The sequence below is a fragment of the Lissotriton helveticus genome, chromosome 10 (genome assembly GCF_964261635.1).
Source record: "Lissotriton helveticus chromosome 10, aLisHel1.1, whole genome shotgun sequence".
NCBI classification, from domain to species: Eukaryota; Metazoa; Chordata; class Amphibia; order Caudata; family Salamandridae; genus Lissotriton; species Lissotriton helveticus.
The window spans coordinates 1,153,747,681-1,153,772,819 of NC_136071.1; the positions used below are offsets into that span (position 1 = coordinate 1,153,747,681).

A 25,139-nucleotide genomic window follows, 5' to 3' on the forward strand; every position below is an offset into this window, starting at 1 on the left:
CCTGCTGAGTACGGTCACCCAGGTAGGAAGAGAGCCATCTCAACACTGTACCGCCAATACCCAGGTCTCCCAGCCTTCTCAGCAGGATCTTATGAGAGACGGTGTCAAATGCTTCTGAGAGATCCAGCAGCACTAACACCGCCCTCGACCCTCGATCCAGCGTCCATCTCACCGAGTCAGCCATTTCAACAAGGGCCGACTCCGTGCTGTGGCCCGATCGAAAGCCGTGCTGAGAGTCATGCAGGAGCCCATGGGATTCAATATAGTTGGCAAGCTGGGCGTGCACCAGTTTTTCCAGGATCTTAGCTGGGGCAGGCAGGAGAGAGATGGGCCTGTAGTTACTAGGGTTATCTGGGTCAAGATCAGGTTTCTTAAGGATGGGGACTAAGGACGCATGCTTCCATTTTGCGGGAAAAATGCCTCCTACAAGGAGGTTTGGAATTGAACAGCTCGCTACCAAATGCACCTTTGTGCGGAGCATCCACTGGAGTGGCAATTTTGCGGACCTGGTCAACAGGACCGCTCAAAACCCACCCACAAGTCCCACAAGTACTACCACCACAGGGTGACTCCAACAACAGACATGTCCACCACTCCCGAAATAGCCGCATTCAAAATGTTGCCATCAAATAGCTACACCCTCAATCCAGAAGCAATGTATTAAGGATCAACTGGTCCGGGATATTTGCTTACTCTGATTTGCTTCTTCCCCGCATCCCACATGTAGTCACATGTAGTCAGAAAAATGTACTTGATGCATATTCTAAGTTGTACTAACTTGGCCAAGACAGCCATGGTATTCAGTACCTCTAGAGATGTCAATCATTCCACAGTAGATACTTCCATTAAGGTCAAGCATTCTCTGTGCACCAACGTGGAAAAGGTTTATATATAGTGTTTTTTTTAACTTATAGACCCCTTTACTGTTTCTGTGCAGGAGAATCCCTACCTTTTACACCGTTATAACGCAAACCTGGTGTACACTCCCATTTGACGACTACTCACTGCAATTGCAGCATAGTTTCAAAACAGACATGTCTCCGTATTTAGGGTACAAAGTTTTCACAGAGAGGTTAAAGAGGGTCAGCCTCCAAAAACTCCTTCTGCACCTATATGGAACTTATATGTCCTACTAAAACGCCATATGCCTTTGCATCTGTGTGCATTGTAGTATTTGTCTTGGAATGTGATTTTTCTAAGAATAATCACTTCCCGTATGCCCACATTTGAGAGCTGCAACTCCTTACAATTCAGGTTCATAGAAATGGGAGGGGGGGGGGGCGTTCTTCACACTAGCCCTAAATTCTTACTTTAGGTGATCTCATCCTTTCACATTAACCAAACTATCGATCTACCTGTCTTTTTGCCACAGACAGTCGATAGCTTAAAGGACGATTCAAACATGGATGTTAAGGTTGTAAATGTATTTTATTAGCAGCATTAAACCATTAAAAAGTCTTACCAACTTTTTGTCACCTTCACAAATCCCCACAAGGGATCTGCTATTTCCAAAGCTTGCATTGACAGATGGGCAGTTGCATACATGTGACCATTTTATGCTAAGTCTAAGTGCACTCCACCAGTGCCCCCCAAATCACATTGCACATGGAAAAAGGATATCTAGGTAATACTTGGTCAACATCATATGTTCACCAAGCATTATTTTGTTATCCTACTGTATGTCAACAAGCTCTGGTCGGGACTAGGGCCAGAAATGCTGCCCTTTTTCTCATTTAGCAATACCCAGCCCACGTCATCCACAGCAACACACTCGCACCAAATGTACACCACGCACAACACTTAGCACAGATAAATGTACCAGCATGCACTACAAACCCAACAAAACCACATCTACACACCCTACTATCCCAATTACCACACATATCCACCATCACCTACAAACAGTACACAACTCTATCCTATACCACTAACCAATACACTCATCACTAACACAACGCCAATCAACACCATACATAACTACATCCCATTCAGACACACTCTCCCTGCTGTAGTTACACCTAACAGACCACCTTTTATCACTAACAAACATATGATCATCCTTCCATCAGTTGTCCAACAAACACCCTCCTCTCCCTTCTACCATAACACTAGCGCACAACACACACACTGCACACCACCACACTTTGTAACTCTTGCAACAAACCAGTCTAAGATAAACACTCTCCCCTCTACTTCATTCCCTCCTACACACAACATATATTCTACTCATAAACACATCACCACCCCCTATACATCACAACCTCCTCTCACAAACAATACTACACAACCAAATCCATTGCATGAAACGTATACATCACCACCCTTTTTCACTTCTCCTCAAAAGCAAAAATATCACACACACCAGCACAACAAGATCTTCAAAGCGCAACACCTCATAATAGTTACCATCACAAAATACAAACATATACCCACCTTTCAAACCAAACAAAGGAACAAACTCCAATGCCAAGCTTTCACTCTTCCACCAGCACCTCTCTTCTAACCGCCTCTCATCTATTGGACAATTTAGAACATTACTACATGACCACATGCTGCACCACCTCCCCGGACTCATACACCTTCCGCCTTAAACACACACAAAAATATAAGCAACATGCCACACCTCACAACTTTGCTTCCCCATGTCTACTTCACAACAATGTTACACCACAAAAGCAACACAGCACTCCAACTCACTCTCAAACACCATCTCCAACACATACACACGCAGACCCATCAAAAGGCCTTCTTAGCATGCTGGATGAGAAACACGATACAGAACAGCTACCTGATTGCGATCCTAATACAGCTAACACCAGCACTAAAAACACACCTGCTACACACCCACACAATACTGATCACTCTTCTACCAAACAAAGTCTCACTATAACCAAAGGCCACTCACTAAACTGTCAACTAATAAATGCTCGATCCCTCTCTAAAAACAAGCATCACATCTACGACCTTCTCACCGATGCAAAACCAGACATACTATTCATAACCGAATCATGGTTGGGAGAAGATATGGCTCCAGTCCTGCATGAAGCCATTCCTCTAGGCGATCAGATAATCACCCAAAATCGTATAGCCAAAAAAGGAGGTGGCCTAGCTGTTGTATTAAGGCAAACAATACATATCACTAAAATTGACAACATCTTCATAAAGAATGGTGAGGCTCTTCTAACAAGATGCAATCCTACACAGTCTTCCTCCTGTAACTTCCTGCTCCTTTACAGACCTCCGCCTAGAAAAGCAACATTCCCAGATGCACTTCTAGACACAGTTTCAAACCGGATAACAATACACTCCAACCTATGCGTTCTGGGGGACCTTAACATTTGGTTTGATAAACACAATATGACCCATCCAAAAACAATCACCGGCCTAGAAGCATTGAACCTGCATCAGATTGTCCACAATCCGACACACACCGCTGGACATATCCTAGATGTCATTTTTGCTAATACTGAACTAGTTACCTTTCAAACTATAACTCCAGTCACATGGTCAGACCACTACTTGCCTGCCTTCCAACAGAAAACAACGCTAAGCGACTCACCTAAAACTACCTTACATCCATCCACCTATCGGCCGTGGAACAAACTCAATTTGGAACACTTGAAAACACAACTAATATCCAGTACAAATCTGGAAACCATAAATTCTTTTCAAAATCTCTATGCGTGGCTACAGGAAGCTTTTGACATCCTGATACCACTCAAAACCACACCACAGAACAAAAGAAAAAAAGTGCCTTGAAGAAACTTAGAAATAAAAGACATAAAACAACAAATTAGAAAGCTGCAACGTACCTGGCTCAAAACAAACGCCAAACTAGACAAACTTCACCTACAGAAAATTAACAGATTATACAAGCTGGCTATCAAAAAAGCTAAGAAAAGGTACTATTCAGACAGAATTCAAAACGCTAAATGTGCGAATAAAGAAGTCTATAAAATACTCAATGAATTTCGCAAACCAAATTGCCTAGAAGGAACTCATCCCGTTACTCAAGATTTCACAGACAAACTGGCAAATCATTACACTCGCAAAGCAGACACATTGGAATCATACTTAAAACCGAAACAAAGCACCAGCACTAACCCTTGTACAAAACAACAATCCAAGAATGCTCTAATCAAGCCTCTCCGTTCCATCCAACACATCTCACACGATGAATTTATGGACCTGGCCAAAGCAAGCAGGCCTGCCGGCAGCCCTTCTGACCCTTTCTGCCACAAACTTTCAAGACAATTCTTTTAACAACCTCTACTGCCACTCCAATAAGAAGAATCATCAACGATTCCTTAACTACTGGAATATTTCCAGAAGAACTCAAAGTCATACATGCACCCTTTACTGAAGAAAACAAACTTGGACCCGCTGAACCCTGACCACTACAGACCGTTGGACCGTTCCTGGGCATACTGATAGAGCAGCGTTCGCCCAGGTTTCACAATTCATTGAAGAGAATGACATACTTTCAGACTTCCAAACAGGATTCTGTCCGGGAAGATGCACTGAATCTGCCCTCCTTGCCATCTGGGATGACCTAAAGAATACAGTTGACCGCAACGGGGTTGCTGCGCTACTCCTATTGGACCTCTCAGCTGCCTTTGACACGGTTGACCATGACACTCTGAAACAAAGACTCTATGAAGCCGGCATAGAGGGAACTGCTCTAGACTGGATCGCGCCCTACCTTCGAAACAGAACTAATGTCATCCATACCCCACCTTTCTCGTCCAAACTGTACTCCACAAAAGCAGGGGTCCCTCAAGATTCTATCATCTCGCCCATGCTTTTCAACATCTACATGAAGTCATTACCAGTACTGATCAATACATTTCACCTCATGTACTATAACTATGCAGATGACACGCAAATACTCCTTCAACTGGAATGCCCCAAAAACATTGGAAAATCACGAATTTTCAGCTCTCAGAGCCGTGGATCAGTGGATGACCTGGAGCGATCTCAAATTGAATTCTTCAAAAACTGAAATGCTCACGTGTGGCGATTGGAAACATTAAAACCCGCTTGCCGCATGGCCTGATGAACTAGGATCACTGCCTAAAGTATCGAAGGAAGTAAGAAACCTCGGAATGACCATGGACTCCAAGCTGTCGGTGATTGCCCAAGTGGATAAACTAGCAAGATCAAGCTTTGCTACTATAAAAACGGCTGCGACAAATTTTCCCTCATTTGGGATTTCCACTCAAAGTCCAAGCTACCATCTCTTGGTCTGTCCAAACTCGATTCCGCCAATAGCCTCTACCACAGATCACCTTTAACGACCATGAAAAAAATACAACGGATTCAGAACTTGGCTGCCAGACTACTCTTGCATATCAAACCGCGAGACCACATCTTCCATGCCTTGAAAGCCCTGCATTGGTTACCGGTTGCCAGAAGATCCACGTTCAAGCTGCTTTGTATCACCCACAAAGCAATACATGGAATGGGACCACTCTTCATCAGGAATAAAACCACATTCAACCAAGGAACCTCCGCTCTAAAGGAGCATCTCGCCTCAAAATCCCACCATACAAGAAAAAAACTATAGGTGGCACATCCTTCTCTGTTCAAGCAGCCAAACTATGGAACTATTTACAACCCCGACATAAGGTCCACTGACATCCACCTTATCTTCAGAAAACTACTCAAGATTTGGCTCTTCCCCACATAAGCACCATACGCAAACAGAAATTTACAGCATATCCATCCCTCTGTATACAAGCATTTGTTTTCACTATAGATATGTACCTATCTTTGTGTATTACTTTGTATAAACATGTGAAATAATTATGTTGTTGGGAGAAAAAATAATAAATAAAAATCATCTTAGGTCTACATGTACATACTTATATTGTGCATCTATGTACCTTCCATGTACTTGGATCTGTGTGTCTGTTACTTTTCTCCTGAAAAGCATATCCAATGCACTACCCTATTTCTCATCCTGTGCCTCTATCAATATCTTTAATCTACATATACTTACCTCCTTTATGTATCTATATACTTTCAATGCAATTATGGATCTATATATTTATCACACTTCTAATTTAGCATTTCCAATGCACTACCCTATTTCTCAGCCTATACTTCGCTCAATATATCTTCTAGCCCAACCTTCTGACTCATCTCAAACTTCTTCTACTACTCGTTCCAATGCAATACCCTATCTCTATCTATCAATATATCCTCTACATCCACTCTCATGTATCCCACTCCCCATACCACTACTATGATTGCCAAAATAACCCTTTCTAGACTCTCTCCTACTCTACCCCTCCTTGCATCATCTGACACCTCTTTTACTATGCCGATCCCCTAAAACAAACTTTTCTAAACTCTTCCCTCTGAGTTACCCTCCAAAACTCCTTTTTACCCATCCAAAAACCTCCTCCTACTGCTAAGACCTAAAAAAATAAATAAATCCTTCACTCTTTTATCCCTCCACTATCCTTTTCAATCAAAATTAACAGACTAACATGTTCACTTCTCACATTCCATATTAAACTATACTAATATACTACCCAAATAACTGAATAACATACCAACTACTCAAATTACTTCATATTTTTTACTATACTAATTTTCAATAGTAATCCTTTATGGGTTCCGGAGTGGCGTGCTACTCGCCAGAAAAGCGCTTCAAAACCCATCAGGGGAAACAAGTGCTATATGAATGCAAATCTTTCTTCCCCTTTCATCCCTCCGCTATCCTTCTTACTCCAAGTAACTGACTAATATCCACCATTGAAATTACTTCATATTTCACCATATTAATTCACCACTAATCCTTTGTAGGCTTCCTGAATAGCGTGCGTCAACAAGCGCTATATAAATACAAACCTTTGTCCTCTATCCTTCTGCCATCATTCCAAATCCAAATAACTGACTGACTGTAGCAGCGGGGCTAGGAATAGGCAGGAGTCGTGTTTTTGAGGGTTTTGAATTTATTCGTTCTAACAAAGAATCAGTACAGGTCTTGCGCACAGGCACTTTGCGAGGGGACCGGCTTCTCTCTCCTCGGGTCTTGCGGACACTACCCTCCTCTTTCCTCCGGACGGGGCTCCTCCTTCTCCTGGCTCCCGGAGGCTCCGTGCTGTCCGCCCTCGCCGACACCACCAGGTGGGGGAAAACAGAAGAGAGGCGGGTATCAATTATAGAAGAACTTGTTGTCACGGACTCAAAGGGAAGGGTTCGTGGGGGAATCACCCAGTGCTACCACACACCCCCCCTCTTTTCCTCCCTCTTATCCCAAACTGTGCGGTGAAGTGAAAGTGAGTTGATCTCTGGGTTGTGTCTATGTACACTGCCCCACTACGTGATGCGATTCGCTCTACGCCTGCACCACCCCAGGAAGCGGTCACGCACCTCTATGAGCCGTACCCCTCCTGGCGTACGGCTGGGCGGATCGTGGTGTTGGCCTCCGGGCGTGTCCTCCCGCGCCGTACCTCTCCTGTCTGCTCCTCTCGTCTCAAGGTCGTCAGCTGCAGTCCCGGTAATCCGCTCCCTTCTCTGTTCTTGGGATGGCGCTGCCTCCTCCTCCTGTAGGCTCAGCTCGCTGATCCAGCGTCCGCTGTCGATCCACGTCTGCTCCTCTCCTCCTCTTCTTCCGCTCCTCTGCTCGCCCTCGCTGCTTCCCGCCACTCCGCTCTCCTTCACACTGACCACTCCTCCGGTGAAAAAACACACCTGGGTCTGCTCAGGGACGTCTTTTATCGGTGGGGCCGGCTCCTCCTCCAGCACCCCTTCGGTCCAGTTAAAGGGCCAGTCTTCCTCGTCGTCGCAACTATATCGCTCTGGGCCAGACCAGGTTGCAGGCTGTAGAGAAAGAAGGGGGGGGGGCACATGAGGTTAGTTCGCGCCCTAGAGCGGGGCGCGCTTGGGGGGCCCGGCTACACTGACCTATCCACCACTTAAAATGTACTTGCATGTTTCACTGTACTAATTCAACACTAATCCTCTATGGGTCCCGGAGTAGCGCGCTACTCGCCGAAAAAGTGCTTTGACGCCTCTTCAGGGGTAGTAAGTGCTATATAAATGCAATTACAATCTACAGGCACAAATGGTTAACATTTTCAATTCGAAGCATCTGTTCATCACAAGTAGGGCTGTAAATTCGCATGCACCTGCTCTCCTCCTTGGAAGCTACCAATGATCACACTTGTTTGTTTCTCTCATACTTTTAAAACCTTAACATCAGTTCTGTCTTCAACAAGGCATTCCACTTGAACTGCTTGCCAGCTGAAGAGGAAAACAATTTAAGGTGTATTACGGGAGTTGCAACAGGTATTGTGACTTGAATTTCTTCAAAGAAAATAACCTGCAAATTTCAGGGATGAACATTAGATGGCAGGAGTATGCAGAGTATGTGAATCCACAGCACTGCATAATGTGAACAGATGTACATATGTACATTTAACCTTCAACCTTTGTTTTTTTTGGTGTGTATAGGTCTATCTTTCTCATGTGTGTATATATACATGTGTGTGTGTGTGTGTGTGTATGTGTATATATATATATATATATATATATATATATATATATATATATCTATGTGTGTGTATATATGTGTGTGTGTGTGTATATGTATATGTGTATATATATATATATATATATATATATATATATATATATATATATATATATATATATATATATATATATATATATATATATACACACATTACCTACTGGCGGTCGCCAGTAGGTAGTTATAGTTCGGATTGGCTACCATAGGAAATCTGCAACATTCTATTGGGAATAACTCTGGCGCCGGTTGTGGAATTTGTGTGGAATTTTAAAAAATGTTGGCCCGCTCCTTCCCTGGAAGTTTCGAGGAGATTCGTGAAGTGGGGGCTGAGAAAAAAGGGGGGTCCCAAACCGTGTTTTCCCCATGTTAATTTCCATAGGACGGTCTGACAAGTATACAGCCCGAACCGCTGAATGGAATTACGCCAAACTTGGCAAAATTGTAGGGACTGGTACGCAGATGTGCCTTTGCTATGTTTGGTGAAAATTGCTCCAGTGGTTGTTCTGAAAATTAACTTGAAAAACACATATATATCTATAGGCCCGCTCCGAGCGCTCACCGGTATGCGTACCGGGGAGCGCACCCGGCGCGCTACGGGAGTGCGCGAGCGGAAAGCTGATTGGCTGTCTGGTGTCTGTCAACATTCTAAACAGTCCGGAGAGTCCGCCATCTTGTGTCTCGGTAGAATCGAGACACAAGAGGTGAAAAAGTAAGGGGGAAATTATTAAAAGGGGGCAGGGTAGACACCCCCTGACCCCCTAGGTTTTGTGAGGGGGGCCTAGAAGGACCCTGAATTCGCGGGGTAAGCGCTGGGTGCGTTCCCGGGTACACTCTCCGGTACGCGCACCCTGAGCGCACCACAGGGAAAAACAGTGTAAAAAAAATAGAGTAAAAAAATAAAGTAGAGTGTTTAGAGGAAAGTGATGCATTGCTGTAGTGTGTCACAAAAGTGACGCAACTCCAGCAATGCATCCTTTCACGTGGGGCCAGCCCCATGTGAAAGGGCCTGCATCAGTCTTACGCCTGCTGTGAGGCAGGCGCAAGATTTTGACGCAACAGCGTCTTAAAAGTGACGCAGTGAAATCTCATAGATTTCACTGCGTCACTTCTACGACCCTTCCTTGCGTCAATACGCCCCGTTTGCATACATTACACCTGGCGCAGGTATAATGTGGCGCAGGGGTTTACAAAGTGACACATCTACCTAGATGCGTCACTTTGTAAATATGACTCAACAAGGTACATTTTTTACACCACTGGTGCGTCACAAAAAGTGACGCACCGGCGGCGTAAAAGTGACGCATGGCCTTATAAATGAGTCCTTCAGTCTTCTACTCTCACTTTTTCTTTCACTTTCTCTGTCTCTTCAATCCCTTGTCTTTATCCAGTCTGTATCTCCACTCTTTCCTAAACATCACTGCTCTTTTTTTACTTTTCCACACCCCCGTTCCTTTACTACATTTTCTTCACTTATCCTTATTCCCCATGTTCACTCTCCTTCTCCTCACTCTCCTTCCCCACACTCACCTTCTTTCAGTCCCCCTACTTCACTTCCCTTCCCCTGTCGTGCCTTTCTTTGCTTTCTCACTCATTTTCATCTCCCCTCTCACTGCACTCCACTTCAGTTACTCTTTTTCATTTTTTTAAGAATACAGCTCTTTTTTGAGAATTGGAGGTAGTTCTGAAAAGAGCTTTTTTTTCTTCTTTTTTCAACAAAAACAGGGAATGGCAAACTGCTCAACAGGAGCAAAAAAAAAAAAATCAAAATTAGGGCTGGGGACGGCAGCGGTGGTTCTCTAATGCTCGAACAATGATCAAAATACTTTGTTCCCCGTAACAAAGTAGAGCATCACAATGTTTGCATTTGATTGATGCCTTATTAAAAACAGGCTGAATATTTGGGATCAGCTGTTCTGGTCGCCCTCTCACCGATGCAGTTGCTCCTCCAGTTGATGTAGAAGCACCATCCCCTGGAGCCTCTCGTGCCAGAGCCCTGACTCTCTCCCGGGCATAATTCTGCGGGTGCCTCCTCTGGACATGCCGGATCATGGTCGAATTTCCAAATGAATATTTTCGGGTAGGGTCACCCTGTGACAAGACAGTGTGACAAATTCGACACTCCATCTTTGGAGCATTTACTTTTTTTTGGTCTGCAGGTATGGAAAAAAATGTCCATATAAAATGCTCCTTAACTCTAGGCTGAGGAGCCTCTTCATCTATAAATCCATCTGAGTCCTCACTGCTGCTGGATGCTCTGGCAGCCATGATAATCCAAAAAAGATTAAGCAGGAAAAAGACAGGTCTTGCAGTCACAATAGTGAAAGAAGAAGTGAAGAAAATGGGTGGGGATTTTATTCTTTGTAAAAAAAACTGTTAGCAACCAATGAAAAGTGTTATTTTAAGGTCACATGACTTGACATGCTTACGCTGCGCGCACCGGAGCGCTTCCGGGGGCGCTTACGTGGCGCGAACGTAGGAGCTTCCGGGGGCGCTTAGGCTGCGCGCCCGAGTGACGTTTTGGTACCTTAACGGAAATGCAAAATCATTTTCATTTCGTAAATCAAAAATACTGCTTTTATAAGTATAGTACTGAATGTCTTGCATTATTATTTACTTTTCATACATATTTTTTTTTACGAACGCAGAGCTTACCGGTGCGCGCACCCTGAGCGCTCCAAGACAAAATGATACGAGTAAGCTTACCGGTGCGCGCACCGGGAAAAAATTAATGATTAAAAAAAAATATCCATTGAACAAATTATTTTAATATATAATATATATATATATATATATATATATATGTTTTTTTCTCTTATTTTTTTTCTTTTTAAAAAAAAATATTTTTATTGAGTTCTTGGCAGAGAATCAATGACATAATGATTACCAAATATCCAACATGTAAATCTAAACATACTGAACTAAAAATACATTGAAATCGCCTACAATAGGTACAGATCAAACAAAAAATATTTGTATTTAATCAGAAGCATGATATCCCAGATCCCAAATATCCAGCATTGAACACTTTTCTCAGTCAAAGTAATCTTTCCAAATTTTAGTAAATTTACGTAAAGCTCCAATCCTTTTTGCATACCTAAGTTCGCTGTTTCTAACTCTCTTAATTTTTTGTAAACATTCATCTGCAGTTGGAATTATTTCTGTTTTCCAATACTTAAGAATAAGAGATCTAGCAATTGCAACAATGATGTACAAAAGCTTCACGAAGGAATCTTCCAAATTAAGCTCTGGATCAACCCCAAGTATTATCAAATTATTATAGTTAACAATCGTAAAATGTAAATATTGAGACAATATAAAAAACAAATTTTCCTTAATTTTGGGACAAAAGGCAATAATATGTGACCAATTAGCCAAATCAGGTTGAGTACATTTAAAACAATTAGATGATGCATTACTGTACATTTTGGACATCACTGCCGGTGTATAATATAATAGCCATTTGCTAAAGAAAAGCATACGTCTCCAGTTAGCCCCTCTAAGGACCGTGAAATTTAATTTATTTAGGGTTTTCCAGTTTATTTCCTTTAAATTGAAGCTTTCATGTGTCTGCCATTTTTGTATCGCTTTGGCACTCACATCCTCCTCCCTATTTTCCACCAAACTATTCCTCCATGCTTAGTTATAGTGAGTCCAACTAACTATAACGTGGGAATTTCAATGGTTTTATATGAGTAAAATGTTCAGCTAACTATAACTGGTGTGAAACCTATGGTTTTTTCAGTGAATTTGAAAGGTTTTTTTAAATGCTAATTCCGAACTATAACGAGTGTGAAACCTATGGTTTGTTCAGTGAATTTCAAAGGTTTTTTAAATGCTAATTCCTAACTATAACGATTGTGAAAAATGTTTTTTTTTGTGAATATATATATATATATATATATATATATATATATATATATATATATATATATATATATATATATATATATATATATATATATATATATATATATATACACACACACATCAATATACATTTATAGATGGATATATAGTTAATAACTGTGAAATATGGCCCTGTATTTCTATTGAGAGGTCTGGTGCCATCATGTGCCACAATACTGAAGGCTGAGTGGTTTGCAGATGTCACCAAAACCCAGAGATGGCAATATAATGGAATGCAAGTAATCAACGTTTGTTTGTTTTGCTTGTTTATTTTGGCCTAGTTTGCTTGAAGACTGTTTTCTTCAAAGTGTAGCAATCAGTGGGCACTGACTGGAATTAGAACAGTGGTTCTTAACCTTTTGACTTCTGTGGACCCCCCAGTTTTTAATGGAATCCAGGAACCCCTACTGAATCATTATTGGAATCCTGGAACCCCCACAGAGTCATTGCTGGAAGTCATGATGCCCCGGTTTAAGCAATTTTGATGATTTGAACAAAAACAAGCATTATCGACCACAGAATTTTTTTTAAAAAGTTGGTAAGAAGAATCAAACATTAACTTTAATGGAAAGTTTGGTGCTTTTTTAAATTCAACTGAGGCCACCTATCATACATGTTATAGTCTACTCTATTTGATGTATTTGCACTGCTTCCACATATAAATCTGAAGGCACTGATCTTAGTTTTTAGCCTCAGATTTTAATTTTTTTCACGTTTACTTTGAAAGTTTGCTTTATATTTTGCTTCTTTATTTATTCACACTTCATAAATCTATTAATAATATTGAATTTCCAGAGCTATCGGGGCGTCACAGTGGTCCCCAGGCCACCGGTTAAGACCTAATGGGAAATTGAATATTTAGGATTTGTTTAACTTACGTGAATTATATTATTAATTAAAGCATGGGCAGTACGGTGGATTTAGGTGATTTTGTGGCTGCGGCATTTACAGAATAATTATGGATGTTCTCAATTACCGCATAGTTTGGAAAATGTTTAGATTTTATCAAACATGTTGTTTCTCTTTCAAATGAATAAAAGTAATACAGACAATGTGTTATATAATTTGCATTTTTACTGCATCATTTAGATCACCTGGCTGCACCTTCGTGCATAATCCTGCTAGCCCTAACCATGTTAAGCTTCTACAGACTGGTTTTCGTGCTCTCTTTAGGATGATAACATCGTATTTTACCCCCAACTGTGAAATGTTTCTCATATTTCACTGTTCCCTGTGCATTCTGCGTTTAAATATCTGCATGTAATATTCATATGCAAAAATATATTGAATGTACAAGTTAAATATAATGTTACACAAACATATTAAATGGGGAACTTCAATTGATATAAAAGAAAGGTGGGCATAGCATTTGGCACTGCACAGCGAGGATTGGACACAGTGCTGTGCCAACTCCAGTTGTGCCCGACCAAAGGCTGTGCAGGGGCATTGGCATTAAGACCCAATGCTCAGTCCTCGGCAGGCGGCCAACTACCGATGCATACAGCCTTCAGCAGTTCACAACTGGGTTGGCCACAGGGTCCGGACTCTGGCCAAGCCCTGCACACAACTACAACTCTTTGCATGTGTCCAATCCAAGCTGCTTCCAACGGTCTTTCGGTTTTTCCAGTTTCCAACCAGACGCTTGCAGCTAAGAGGGGGTTTATTGCCAGAGATCTGCCGAATCTGCATAGAAAGCCTTCAGATTTAAACTGTACACAGTCCTTGGGCAGAAGAAAAGGGGGTTGCAGAGAGATTACTTCTCAAATCCATTTCGCTTTCCAGACTATATTGACAAACACCTGCTCTTGCAAGATACGGGAGTTAAAAATTATTCCAGTGTGTTTTCCCCAAAAGTATTTTCTTTTCTAATGAGTTGTTGCTCCAACATTACCTATTTTGGAAAGACAATAAATCAAAGTGTTAAAGTGTAAAACACCGATGGCTAGAGAAGAAGTCTTCAGCCTATAAAAAAGATTATCAAAATGAGAATCAAAGAATTCGGGAGAAAATGTAATTCTGGGTCATGAAATGACTGTACACGAGATAAAATTAGCTGGACTATGAGACACACACCCCCATGTGTGGGCGGGACGTGGATGGAACGGTTTGTGTTGGGTGGTTATGCATGAGAATTTTTGGTTGAGCTTTAGCTTTTGGCTGTTAACGAGTGCTACATTTTCTTTTGTCTGGGGAAATTATGGTGGCTGGTGCAGTTCCTGCTCTCTGCCTTTTTTGGGTGTGCTGTTATCAATCCTGGCTTGGTGTAGAGGGTGAGGAAGATAGCTCTGAAAGATAGGACATGTAGTCTTTAGCAGATGGGTAAGACAGGCAATACTAGTCAAGTCAAAAACCACTTTATTCGATTTAGTTAAAAATCATAAAAGCATACTACAGTCAATAGAAAAGGACAATTTGATATCATAAAAATTACATATAGAATTATCATTTATGTACACGGTTTAAAACAATTTAAAAACAGCTAAAAAGAGAAGGTAATTATTAGCCAAAATTGCAGATACAAGGAACATATTTCATCTTCCAAAGAGTACCCCCAAGTTACATTCTCAATCGCCTCCTCCTAGTCCTAACTGCAGCAACAAGATAGCTTGCCACGCTAAACATGACCAAAGGTGAGTCCAACAGTTGGAGATATAGGAGGGCTGGTTTTGCCTGGAGAAAAGCTTTATCCTTCAATAAGGGTACCAGGTACTTCTGTCTGGGCGTGTTATAAAAATAGCAAAACAGCATTAGATGCATGTTATCCTGCCGCGAAAAATTATCACAATTACATACAGGTGCATCTTCCTGCTTAAACCAACCCTGACTGTCGCACAGAACCATGTAAATCTGGTTGAACCGGAATTTTACTAGAAGCCACCTATGAAAAGGGGTATTCACTGTAGCAAGGTACGGCTGCATATCTAAGCAGGTGATAGTTAGGTAATGAGCTCTAACCATGGGCTTAATGAGTTGCTGATCCTCTCTCTCCAGGGTCTTCAATTTCGAGAAATTGAGTTTGACCCAATTTAAATCAGATTTCTTCAGACCCGTGGGAGCAGTAAATATCTCTGGGCGTCCTAATTCCAAAGAGCACCTATGGATATATGACAGCCAAGCAATGTTATTGGATTTCTCCAATTTTAGACAGTCCAACAGTATTTTATGGTTTAAGCCTAGGTTATTATTAATCCAGGTCCTAATCCATAAGAGAATAGGTGCCATTAAAAGGATATCGGTGATATACCCTAAACCTAACTCCTGGTGAACTGAAAATGTAGCTGTCGATTGAGGGAGTCCTAATAAGGCCCGAAGGAACTTATTTTCCTCCCTTTGAATGATTTCGGTATTCACATAGCCCCACAAACCTGCGCCATACCTGGCTATTGCCAGAGTTTTTGCCCTATACGAGCTTAGTAAAGCACCGCTCGGCTTTCCTCCCAGTCTCCTAGAAAAACTTAAAATAGCATTTGTCGAACTCCTCACCGCTTTAGTCTTGGCTGTAATTTGAGGTAACCAACTACCCTTTGTATCAAAAATCACACCAAGATAAGTCAAAATTTTGACATTAGTGATCACTTCACCATTACAATAAAACGATTTGGAATTGTTTTTAACAGCCCCAAAAGCCATAACATGGGATTTTGAATTGTTTACCACTAAGTCAAGTGAGGACATGAACTCACTAAATGCATTTAAAAGTCTCTGCAGGCCTAAATGTGTCCGAGCTATTAGTGCAGCATCGTCTGCGTACAGGAGAACGGGGATGCGAGTATCCCCTGCACGCGGTGTATCCAAGGTAGCAGTTAAAAGGTTTTTCTCCAATGAGTTTATATATAGAGTGAACAACATGGGGGCAAGGATGCAGCCCTGCCGTACACCCCTGCTTGATTTGAACCAGCCTGTGCGATTACCTTCTTGGTCCATTCTGATCGATGCCTTTAGGTCTTTGTGAAGTTCAGCCAGAAAATGTACAAGAGGGGGATCAAGGCCCAATTTCAACAGCATAGTCCACAGCCGCTCTCTGTTCACTAGATCAAAGGCCATGGACAGGTCCATAAATGCAACAAAGATTGACCCCTTTGATACCGTAGAATATTCAGATGGAGATTTAAGCACTGGTCCTCTGTGCCTCTTCCTGAGCGGAACCCATACTGGGCATCCGATAAGATGTCATTTTTCAGAGACCAATTATTGATTCTTGCCAATAAAACTTTGCCCAAAACCTTCATAGAAGAATCCAACAAGGATATGGGTCGGTAGCATTTGAGATCGCTTCTTTGACCTTTTTTAAAAATAGGGACAATGATTGAACAAGCCCAAGTTTTTGGCAAACCCCCCTCAAGTATACAGTTAAAAACATTTGCTAGTAGCTCTGCCCACATACCTGGGTTTAGCTTATAAAGATCCAGAGGAACCCCATCTGGACCGGGGGCTTTGTTTGCAGCTGAACCCTTTAAAGCAACCTCCACTTCAGTTTTAGTGAAACATAGCTTTGGAGGAGAAGTTGAGAAACAAGACATACTAAATGTCTCGAGCATTTCATTTGACCCATAGATATTAGAAAAATGTTTGAGCCACTCTGCTTCAGCTATGTTTACTTCTATATCTGAATTGTTTGATTGAGCAAATAAAGGGTTATTGATTATAGACCAAAATTTGGAGCTTTGTTTAAGGATAGCAGAATCCATCAAGGAATCCCAGGCTTCCTCTTTAATAGCCTTTTTTCTGATCTTTATTGCCACTGCATATTTCTTCCTCAAGTGTGCCACCAATGACCTATCTCTAGGGGATTGTTTAAGCGCTTCCAACAGAGCAGAATGTGCCTTGGAGCAAGTATGGTCAAACCAACCAAAAGCTGGGATAGGTCCCCTCTTTGGTCTAGCTATAAGCTCTTTTTCTACTCTAGTGCAAATATCCTCAAAAGCGCAAACTACCTCCCTCCCCCCCATGTCTGAATCCCTACATATCCCAAATTCCGCTGCCATATTTTGCTCAATTACGGCAAGGAAATCCTCAGGGCAAACTTTGCACCATTTAAGGCGCCTTCCCTGTTCTATGCTCCTCACATCCTTCACAGCGGTGGACCTCAAAGCCCCTTTGCGTAGACCAATGGAAGCATCTAAGACTAGCGACACTGGGTTGTGGTCACTGAACCCACTTACTATGGCATTATAAAACAATACATAGCGGAGCAAACCTGGGGACATGAAAATATAATCGATGATCGATTCACTTCCCCTCGCTTTGTATGTAGCCACACGCTCCTTTAAGTCTAAGAACCCTGGTTCAAATAAATCATTAGAGGAAAGCAAATCCTCCATTGCCATACCCTTCAGGCTATGCTCAAAATGTGGCAGAGTCGTATATTCTGGGCCAGTATCAACCTCAATCTGGCAATGTAGCCCACACAAATGAACATTAAAATCTCCCATCAGTATGAGTTGAACAAAAGTGGTTTGTTTTGACATGTAATTAATTAAAAAAGAAGACAACTCTTCTAAAACAAAATTAAGAGGACCCCCCTGCACAGAGTTATAACAGTTTATTAGCACTATCTTGTTATTGTCTTTTTGCAGAATTTCCACCAGCTGAAAATAATATGAGGAGCTGGGGATTTCCTTAATAGTGCCTGTTACGTTAACTGAGACTAAAAGCAACAAGCCCCCCCCTATCCCTTCCCGCCGTGGAACTCTGTGCTTTGACAAAAAAAGATGTATAACCATCCACCCACAAAGCATTTTCTCGTGCCCAAGTTTCTTGTAAGGCCACTATGTCGTGTTCTTTTATCTTATGTAGCCAAATCGGGTCATCCTGCTTAGAACGTAATCCCGCAATATTCCAGGAAAGTAGCCTGATGTTCCCCCTACCCAAAGCTAAAGGGTCATTTACGGCAGTGATTGTGTTACATGACAAATCAGTAGAAACATTTTCATTACAAGAGACGTTCAGGCTATTAAGACTATGCTCTAGTCAATCAATATCTAAATTATTTGCCAGAGCCGAGAATCTATTCGACAATATTAAGTCAATGGTAGGGATATTTTTTACAGAATTAACTGTGCCACCAGCCCTGGGTTGCTTGGTCACCCATCGGTTCGCTTGTAAAGGTGGAATAGGTTTGTCTTCAACCCATACATTGTTAATAAGACGTGACATAGTGTTCTCTCCACCACCTAACCTACTAACTGGGGGATAAAAAAAGCCAAGGGGCATCGCACGAACACCTTTGCCTACTGAATCCAGTGGGGAAGCATCCCAAAAGAGACGGCTGGAGAAGTTTCTTGATTTAAAATTTACAATTACGCAGTCTCCAGCTACACTTTTCCTAGTTGTGCCCACCCAGTCAACCCTTCTTCCTGTCAAGATATTATCTGCGATGTTACTTGCACCCGTGCAATTCGCATTGCACCAATTTTTAGTATGCTTCAAAAGTGTTTCATGGTGTTCAACCTCCCCCACAGCAAGTTTCGGTACGTTAACCAGTATAGCTACAAATGGTGTTGCATCAGGAGGTAAATTAACTGGGGGTACCATACTCCCCCGGCCCCCCTGTGTAGCTCTAGGCCTTACTATTGGGGTTTCACTAGATGTGGCTTCTAGCAAAGGTGCAGATAAACCCTTTTTAACCTCTCCTTTGTTTTGAGCAGGGTTCTCAGGAGTCACTTTAGTAGCCACACTAGCAACAGTAGTGGATGGGCCACCAGGCTTGGGTGCAGGAACCTGTACCGCTGTTGAGCAAGGCGCCTCTTGTATAGTAGTTGAAAGAGCCCGTGTGTTTAAAATGTCATTGATGCGCTCGCATTTCACCAGAAGCTCCTTGACACAATCCTTCAATGTTTCAGTAATGTCAGTGGCAATCTGGATAAGGGCGTATTCCAGCCTATCCGAGAAAAGTTTTTCAAGTAGAGCTGAGATACCCTCTTCAGTAACACACAATGCGCGCTGAGCCCCAGGCTGGCTACAAGCTATGCTTCCTGAATCATATGTAGACGCCGTAATAGATGGTCTCACTGTTTCCGGCAGTACCGGGGTCGGGAGAACCATGGGAGATTGTGGCTGAGTTGGCCTACATGACTCAATAATAACCCTGGGTTCCAACGGGATACAGTTAATGGTGGAGGTATTTAATGAGTCCACGCCTACCGGAGTAGTTTCCAAACCCAATTCACGCTCTGACTCTGCAATCTGGGTTGATAGTTCAGACACTTTCGTAGTCAAATACGTGATGATGCTAGTGGTGTACTTAGGGACCTTAGCTTTAGCCTCGCCAACCGGCGCTGTCACGATTTTGCGCTTACCCATGATGTTTGAGATGTGGCCCGTCCCGTCCCTGTTCGTCCTTGGACGGCCTTAGACGGACCGCCCTCCGCCCGGGCTCCGCCCAGCGTCGCCCGCGCGCGTCCCGCGACGCGGAGGGAGCGTCTGCTCTATGTAGCGCCTCCGGGCGCGAAGAGTGCGGGAGGCAGGAAGTGCCCGCAAAGCTCGCTGGGAGCTGTAGTCTCCAGCCGCGGTGTTGTTGCTGTGGCGGCGAGACTACAGCGTTCCCCACCCAGGAGCTGGCACTGGAGCTGCTTGCGGCGTGGAGGTATGCTGTCCGGTAAGCTCCTCGCTGGAAAAGTCCCCCCAGGCAATACTAATTATATGGATATCAAGCAAATGTTTGGTTATTGAAGCTATTGATCCTGTTCTATGTCAATTCCTAATACCTGTTTTCGAACAGCTACCGTAAAGTTTTGGGTGAGTTCTGTGAAGTTTTCAATTTTTTTCTCTGTTGCAAAAAGGAACTTCTTGCCTCTTGGAAGAGTTTTTAGGCACTAGTGTATTGCCTATTCTACTTATTCTAGAATCCACTTGTCCAAATGTTTAGCATGAAGCATGCCAGTACATCACAAGAAGCTGTTCAGCATCAATGCATTTTAAAAAAAAAAGCTATCTTTATTATCCATGCATAAAATATATATAGAGTTGCTATACATAGAGAGGTTGCATTTCTTTTGGGCATGGCATGTCCCATAAAAAAATGAAGTTACAAAAAGAGAAATAGTCAGTAGGCATCTCCTTATAAAATGGCCAAATGTGTGTATATGTGTGTATGTGTTTGTTTGTGCTAGTGCGCTTTTCCTCTCATCACTTTCTCTCGCCACCATCTTGAAATCCCTCCCCTCTCTCTCACTCCTCTTTTGCTTCTTCATACCATAGAGGAGGGGAGCTGTGATTTGTGTTCAGTGGACAAGTGAGTAAGTGTCTTTGGGGGGTAGTGGTGAGGTGTGAAAGACAGTGACCTATTCATTTAAGGTTTTTGAGCAAAGTAAAGAACAGAATTCAGAAAGATCTGGATCATACACAGGCAAGTGCATATTCAAGAAATTAAGCAACTATTAAAAGTTCATTAATAGATAATTTCTCATATTTGTAGGTTTGGGTACGAGCACTGCTAAAGAAGCGAAAGAGTACTTTGCTGACATGGATCGGCATCGAATCATTTTTAGGTACGCTGGCCCAGAAGATGATGCTGCCATTACTTTGGTAAGAACTAGTTCCTGAATCGCTACGTTTACATTCTTGTTCTGCCTTACGTATGCTATTCAAATTTTAAATGCATCTGTTTGGTGCCCTTTTGTTTGGGTTGCATCACAGTATCATCATTCTGCAACATATTATGTATGGATTGATGCTCTAGAGATGGACGTCCTTCGCCACTTCTCAATCAGAAAACCACTTATGTCCATAGGGCACATATCAGTGAATAGTGTGATCATTGCATGGTGTTAATAGCTCCTGTAACATTAGAGACACAGCACACTATTCCGGAATGTACTTAGTGTGCAAGCCAGATGAAATTGGGCTGTAGATGCTACAAACAACCTACTTTAACCATTTAAACCAATAATACGTTTGCAACTGTAGATTTTTTTTTTTTAGTGAGGCCTCAGTTTGGTTACCTGTTAAAGTGGGCCTTCTCTGCTTCTTCCATGGCAAGACAGGATTATGTGGCAGGGTACAACCATCCACTGCACTTTGTAACAGTCATACCTTGGGTGACACAACGGCCAATTCATCATTGACAGGGGAAAATGTTATATTATCTGATGGTGTCTTTCCTTTAGTGTATTATGACTTTGTCTTTCACTTAAGATTGTTCATCTCATTTCAAGCTCTCTGCCTTTAAGTTACTTTTGTTGCTAAAATGTGTCTTTTCTCTCATTTTAGGTAGCGCTTGTCTTTACCGCTCCTTTCATAAAAGCAGACTTTCTTCCCTTTAATTGTCTCTGGCATGTGCATTCTTTCCATGTGTGTTCTGTCTGGCTGTGAGAGGCTTGCTCACCATATACTGTACCATAAAGGGGTATAGTGTGTAGTGAGTCTAGTGGGTCTCCAGAGGTTGTATGGAGGCTAAATAGATGACACTATTGTTCCTATTTGTGGTAGTGTGGGCAAGCAATTAGGCTTATCAGAGGGTTGTGTTAATGCATTTGTTGTACACCTAGTGGCAATAAATGAGACACACACTCAATGACTAAATCCGAGACCAGTTTATAACAATTGTACTTTGGTATATTTATTTACTTAGACCACAAAACATTCATAGAAGCAAGTACTATTTAAAATAAAAATACTACTCCGTTTCAAAAGCGGGCACTGCAATTTTCAGTCCTTGCAATGTCAACCTAGTCAAGGAAAACAATAACGAAGTTTTGAAGGTAAGTACACAACTTACAGTTCCAGTCTACAGAGGTGGAGGTCAGCAGAGGGCAAGGTTCAGATAAGCACAAACACTGCACCGCCTGTGGAAAAGGAGCTGCCGGGTGTAAACACAGTGTTGGGCGCCGAATGCAAGTCAATGTTGGAACTGTTTTCTGGAAACAGGCTGTAGGCGTTGAACCGGAGGCTGCATGAAGAACACCAGTGCCAGCAGAGGTAAGTCGAGATGTTGTGGGTCGCAGGAACACCATCGGCCGATCTCTCCAAGGCCCAGAGGCTTCGGGTGCAAGGGTGTCCTTTGACGTCTGGTTTCTCTTACCGGAGTCGGTTGACGGGAGGTTTAGGAATTACACTGCAGGTGGTGTCGTGGAGTCCAGGAGGGGTCCGCCAAAGCTGGACTTGGACTCTGGATAGCTGAGGAACCTTTTCCGGACGGGTGGGACACCTGGACTTAGGCCAGAGGCGTCGGGTGCAGCAGAGTGGTCAGGGATCACAGTTCCGGAAGGCACCAGAGTCCATTGTCTTGGTTTTTTGGGGACAGGTCTGCTGTCCTCAGTAGTTCTGGTCTTTTTTCGAAGGCAGGCAGTCCTCTGGGAAGAGGGGGGGGGCGTTTAGAGGAAGCTGACTGCAGGGCAGGTGTCTTTTTCTTTGCAGGGTCTATGAAGCTGCAGGCAGGCCGGTAGGTCTAGGGCCAAGTTCGTCCTCTCTTTTCGTAGGTCGGCAAGAACTGGTTTCAGGGTCTGGGGGAGCCACCTGAATACTAGATTTAGGGGCGTTACAGGGGAGTAGCAGATAGAGACCAATGGGTTCCTTAACTGGGGTGGCTACACCCACTATTATGCCACCCTGCTGTTGGAGGAGACATAGCCAGCCTTGGCCCTGATTGGATAATTCCCACCATCTTCAAGGTGGTGGGCACTGAAAAATGTGCTTCACTTTTTCTCCGCCAGCTTCAACCCTTGGGTGCAGAAGGGGATACACCTATTCTTCCCACGTTTTTCTGACAGTTCTAACGCCAAAAGTGGGGGTTTAAACTGGGGGCTGCCATCTGCAGCCAGCAGCAGTGGCTGGCGTCGCATTACAAAGGTGGTCGGCCTTTGGAGCACCCCTCTCGAGCACTGTGCCAATCCCGGTGGAGGTGTGACACCTCCGCCAAGGATGTGCTTTGTTTCTGGCCAATGAGAGTTGAGACTCTCGACCCAGGGGTCCAGAAGCATGTCTGGTGGTGGCAGGCTGCCTAGCCTAAACCCAGTCAGAGACCACACCAGGGTTGGTAGGTTTTCACGGAGCACCTCTATGGTGCCCTATTAATACATGGTTTAATACATCAAACACTGGCATCAGTGTGGGTTTAATAAAGGGAGTCATTTGGTACCAAACACTCCTGGGTTCAGGTACAGAGAAGCCATCACGGTGCTAGGGAACACAAGCTGTCAATTTTCCAGCCTGTGTACTCTGTGGCTGCCCTGACACTCTAAGAATAAGAATAGACTTAAATATTGTTGGGGCATATCTGCTCATGCAGATATGCTCATACTTGTGATATAGTACACCGTGCCTTAGGGCTTGTAAGGCCCGCTAGAGGGGTGACGTACATACACGTGAGGCAGTGATGCTTGGCATGGCACAGAGGGCAGTGTGCCATGTCAGTTTTGTCGTTTTTCTCTTCACCTTTGGCATTGAGGCTACCGTGGTAGTTTGCATGACCTGGATGAGGTGTCCCTAGGGTGGCACAATTGGTGCTACAGCCTTAGGGTACCTTCTTTGGTCCTAGTGCCCTAGGTACTAGGGGTATTTTTATTTATTTATTTGAAAGGTTTTATCTAGCACTGGCTAGACCCGGAGGTATTGGAGTGCTTTACATGAGTATCAGACCATAGTTGCAGGTTGCACAGTTATTAGAGCATAGCTACATAGTTGCATCTTAGGTCGAAACAAGCAATAAGGACAATGTGTACGGGAAGGAGCAGGCAAGGGGAGAGATTCAGGGAGGTAGACAGCGAATGAAGAAGCTGCCTTGCTGCGTGTTGTGTCCTCCTGAGGCGGAAGCCGGGAGGTTGTGCTGTGTGCCGCGAGTGTGTGTGGACCTCCTCAGAGCGCTAGCAACTTAAATCTTTCTGTGTAATTTTAAAATCGGCATTTTTGACTGTGTAACGTAAGTGATTAACAACTTACTTAGGCAAGCTCACCTTTATCTCAGGACACTCGTGGGCCCCTTCCCCGCAATAATTAGTGACAGTCCGGTGATACTCCCATGATCAGCCAAGTTAGGCGCTGACACACTCGGACCTCACCTCGGCACTCGGATTAGAGCAGCAGCCATCTTAGGGGTAGGCTACACCTTCTGCGCTCTAGTCTCTAGCGCATAAAAAGACTGGCATATATCCGCGCAGCAGACGCGGTCAGCGGACGCGCCGTATCCGCGCCGGAGTCACACCAGAGTCTAGCCCATATGCGCCCGTCAGCGCTAAGGAAGCGCTAGGGGCCAGAAACCCTGTGGGATCTGGCTCCCAATCAATTTGTTACGGTAGGGACACTTTACTCATGTTAAGACCCAAGCTTTGTGCTTTCTTGCACTCAAGGCCATCAGACCTCATTATTTCCTCCTACCCGTGTATGCCCTGTAATTCTGAACAGGAACCAGGTAATCCTGTGACTCTATGTTCACTCTCACAGGAATCAGTCCGTCCAGTAAAGAAAAAATTTACTCTCAAGGCAGGCTTAATTAATTGCCGCTCCTTGGTGAAACACTCCCTCGATATAGTTCAGACCTTGACAGACGACAAGTGGGACCTTCTTTTCCTGACGGAAACTTGGTTGGGTGATGAATCCAACCCTGCCTTGTGTCTAGCTATTCCCCCTAACTATAACATTCTGTGCGCTAATAGGCAAAGTCACAATCCTGGAGGAGGCGTAGCCATAATCTATAGATCACAATGGACTATTTCTTCTTTTTCCTATGTCCAAATTGAATCTATAGAAGCAC

The 25,139-nt window shown here is 43.2% G+C and overlaps 1 protein-coding gene across 5 annotated transcripts in view; it reads left to right on the plus strand.

Annotated features, from left to right (window-relative positions):
- Nucleotides 1-25,139, plus strand: part of TOP2B (DNA topoisomerase II beta) — a 607,938-nt gene that overhangs the window by 263,101 nt on the left and 319,698 nt on the right. For all 5 annotated transcript variants that reach the window (XM_078663968.1, XM_078663967.1, XM_078663969.1 and 2 more), the window contains exon 16: nt 20,868-20,977. In XM_078663968.1, coding sequence (XP_078520094.1) covers nt 20,868-20,977 — 110 coding nt within the window. The remainder of the gene's footprint in view (nt 1-20,867; nt 20,978-25,139) is intronic.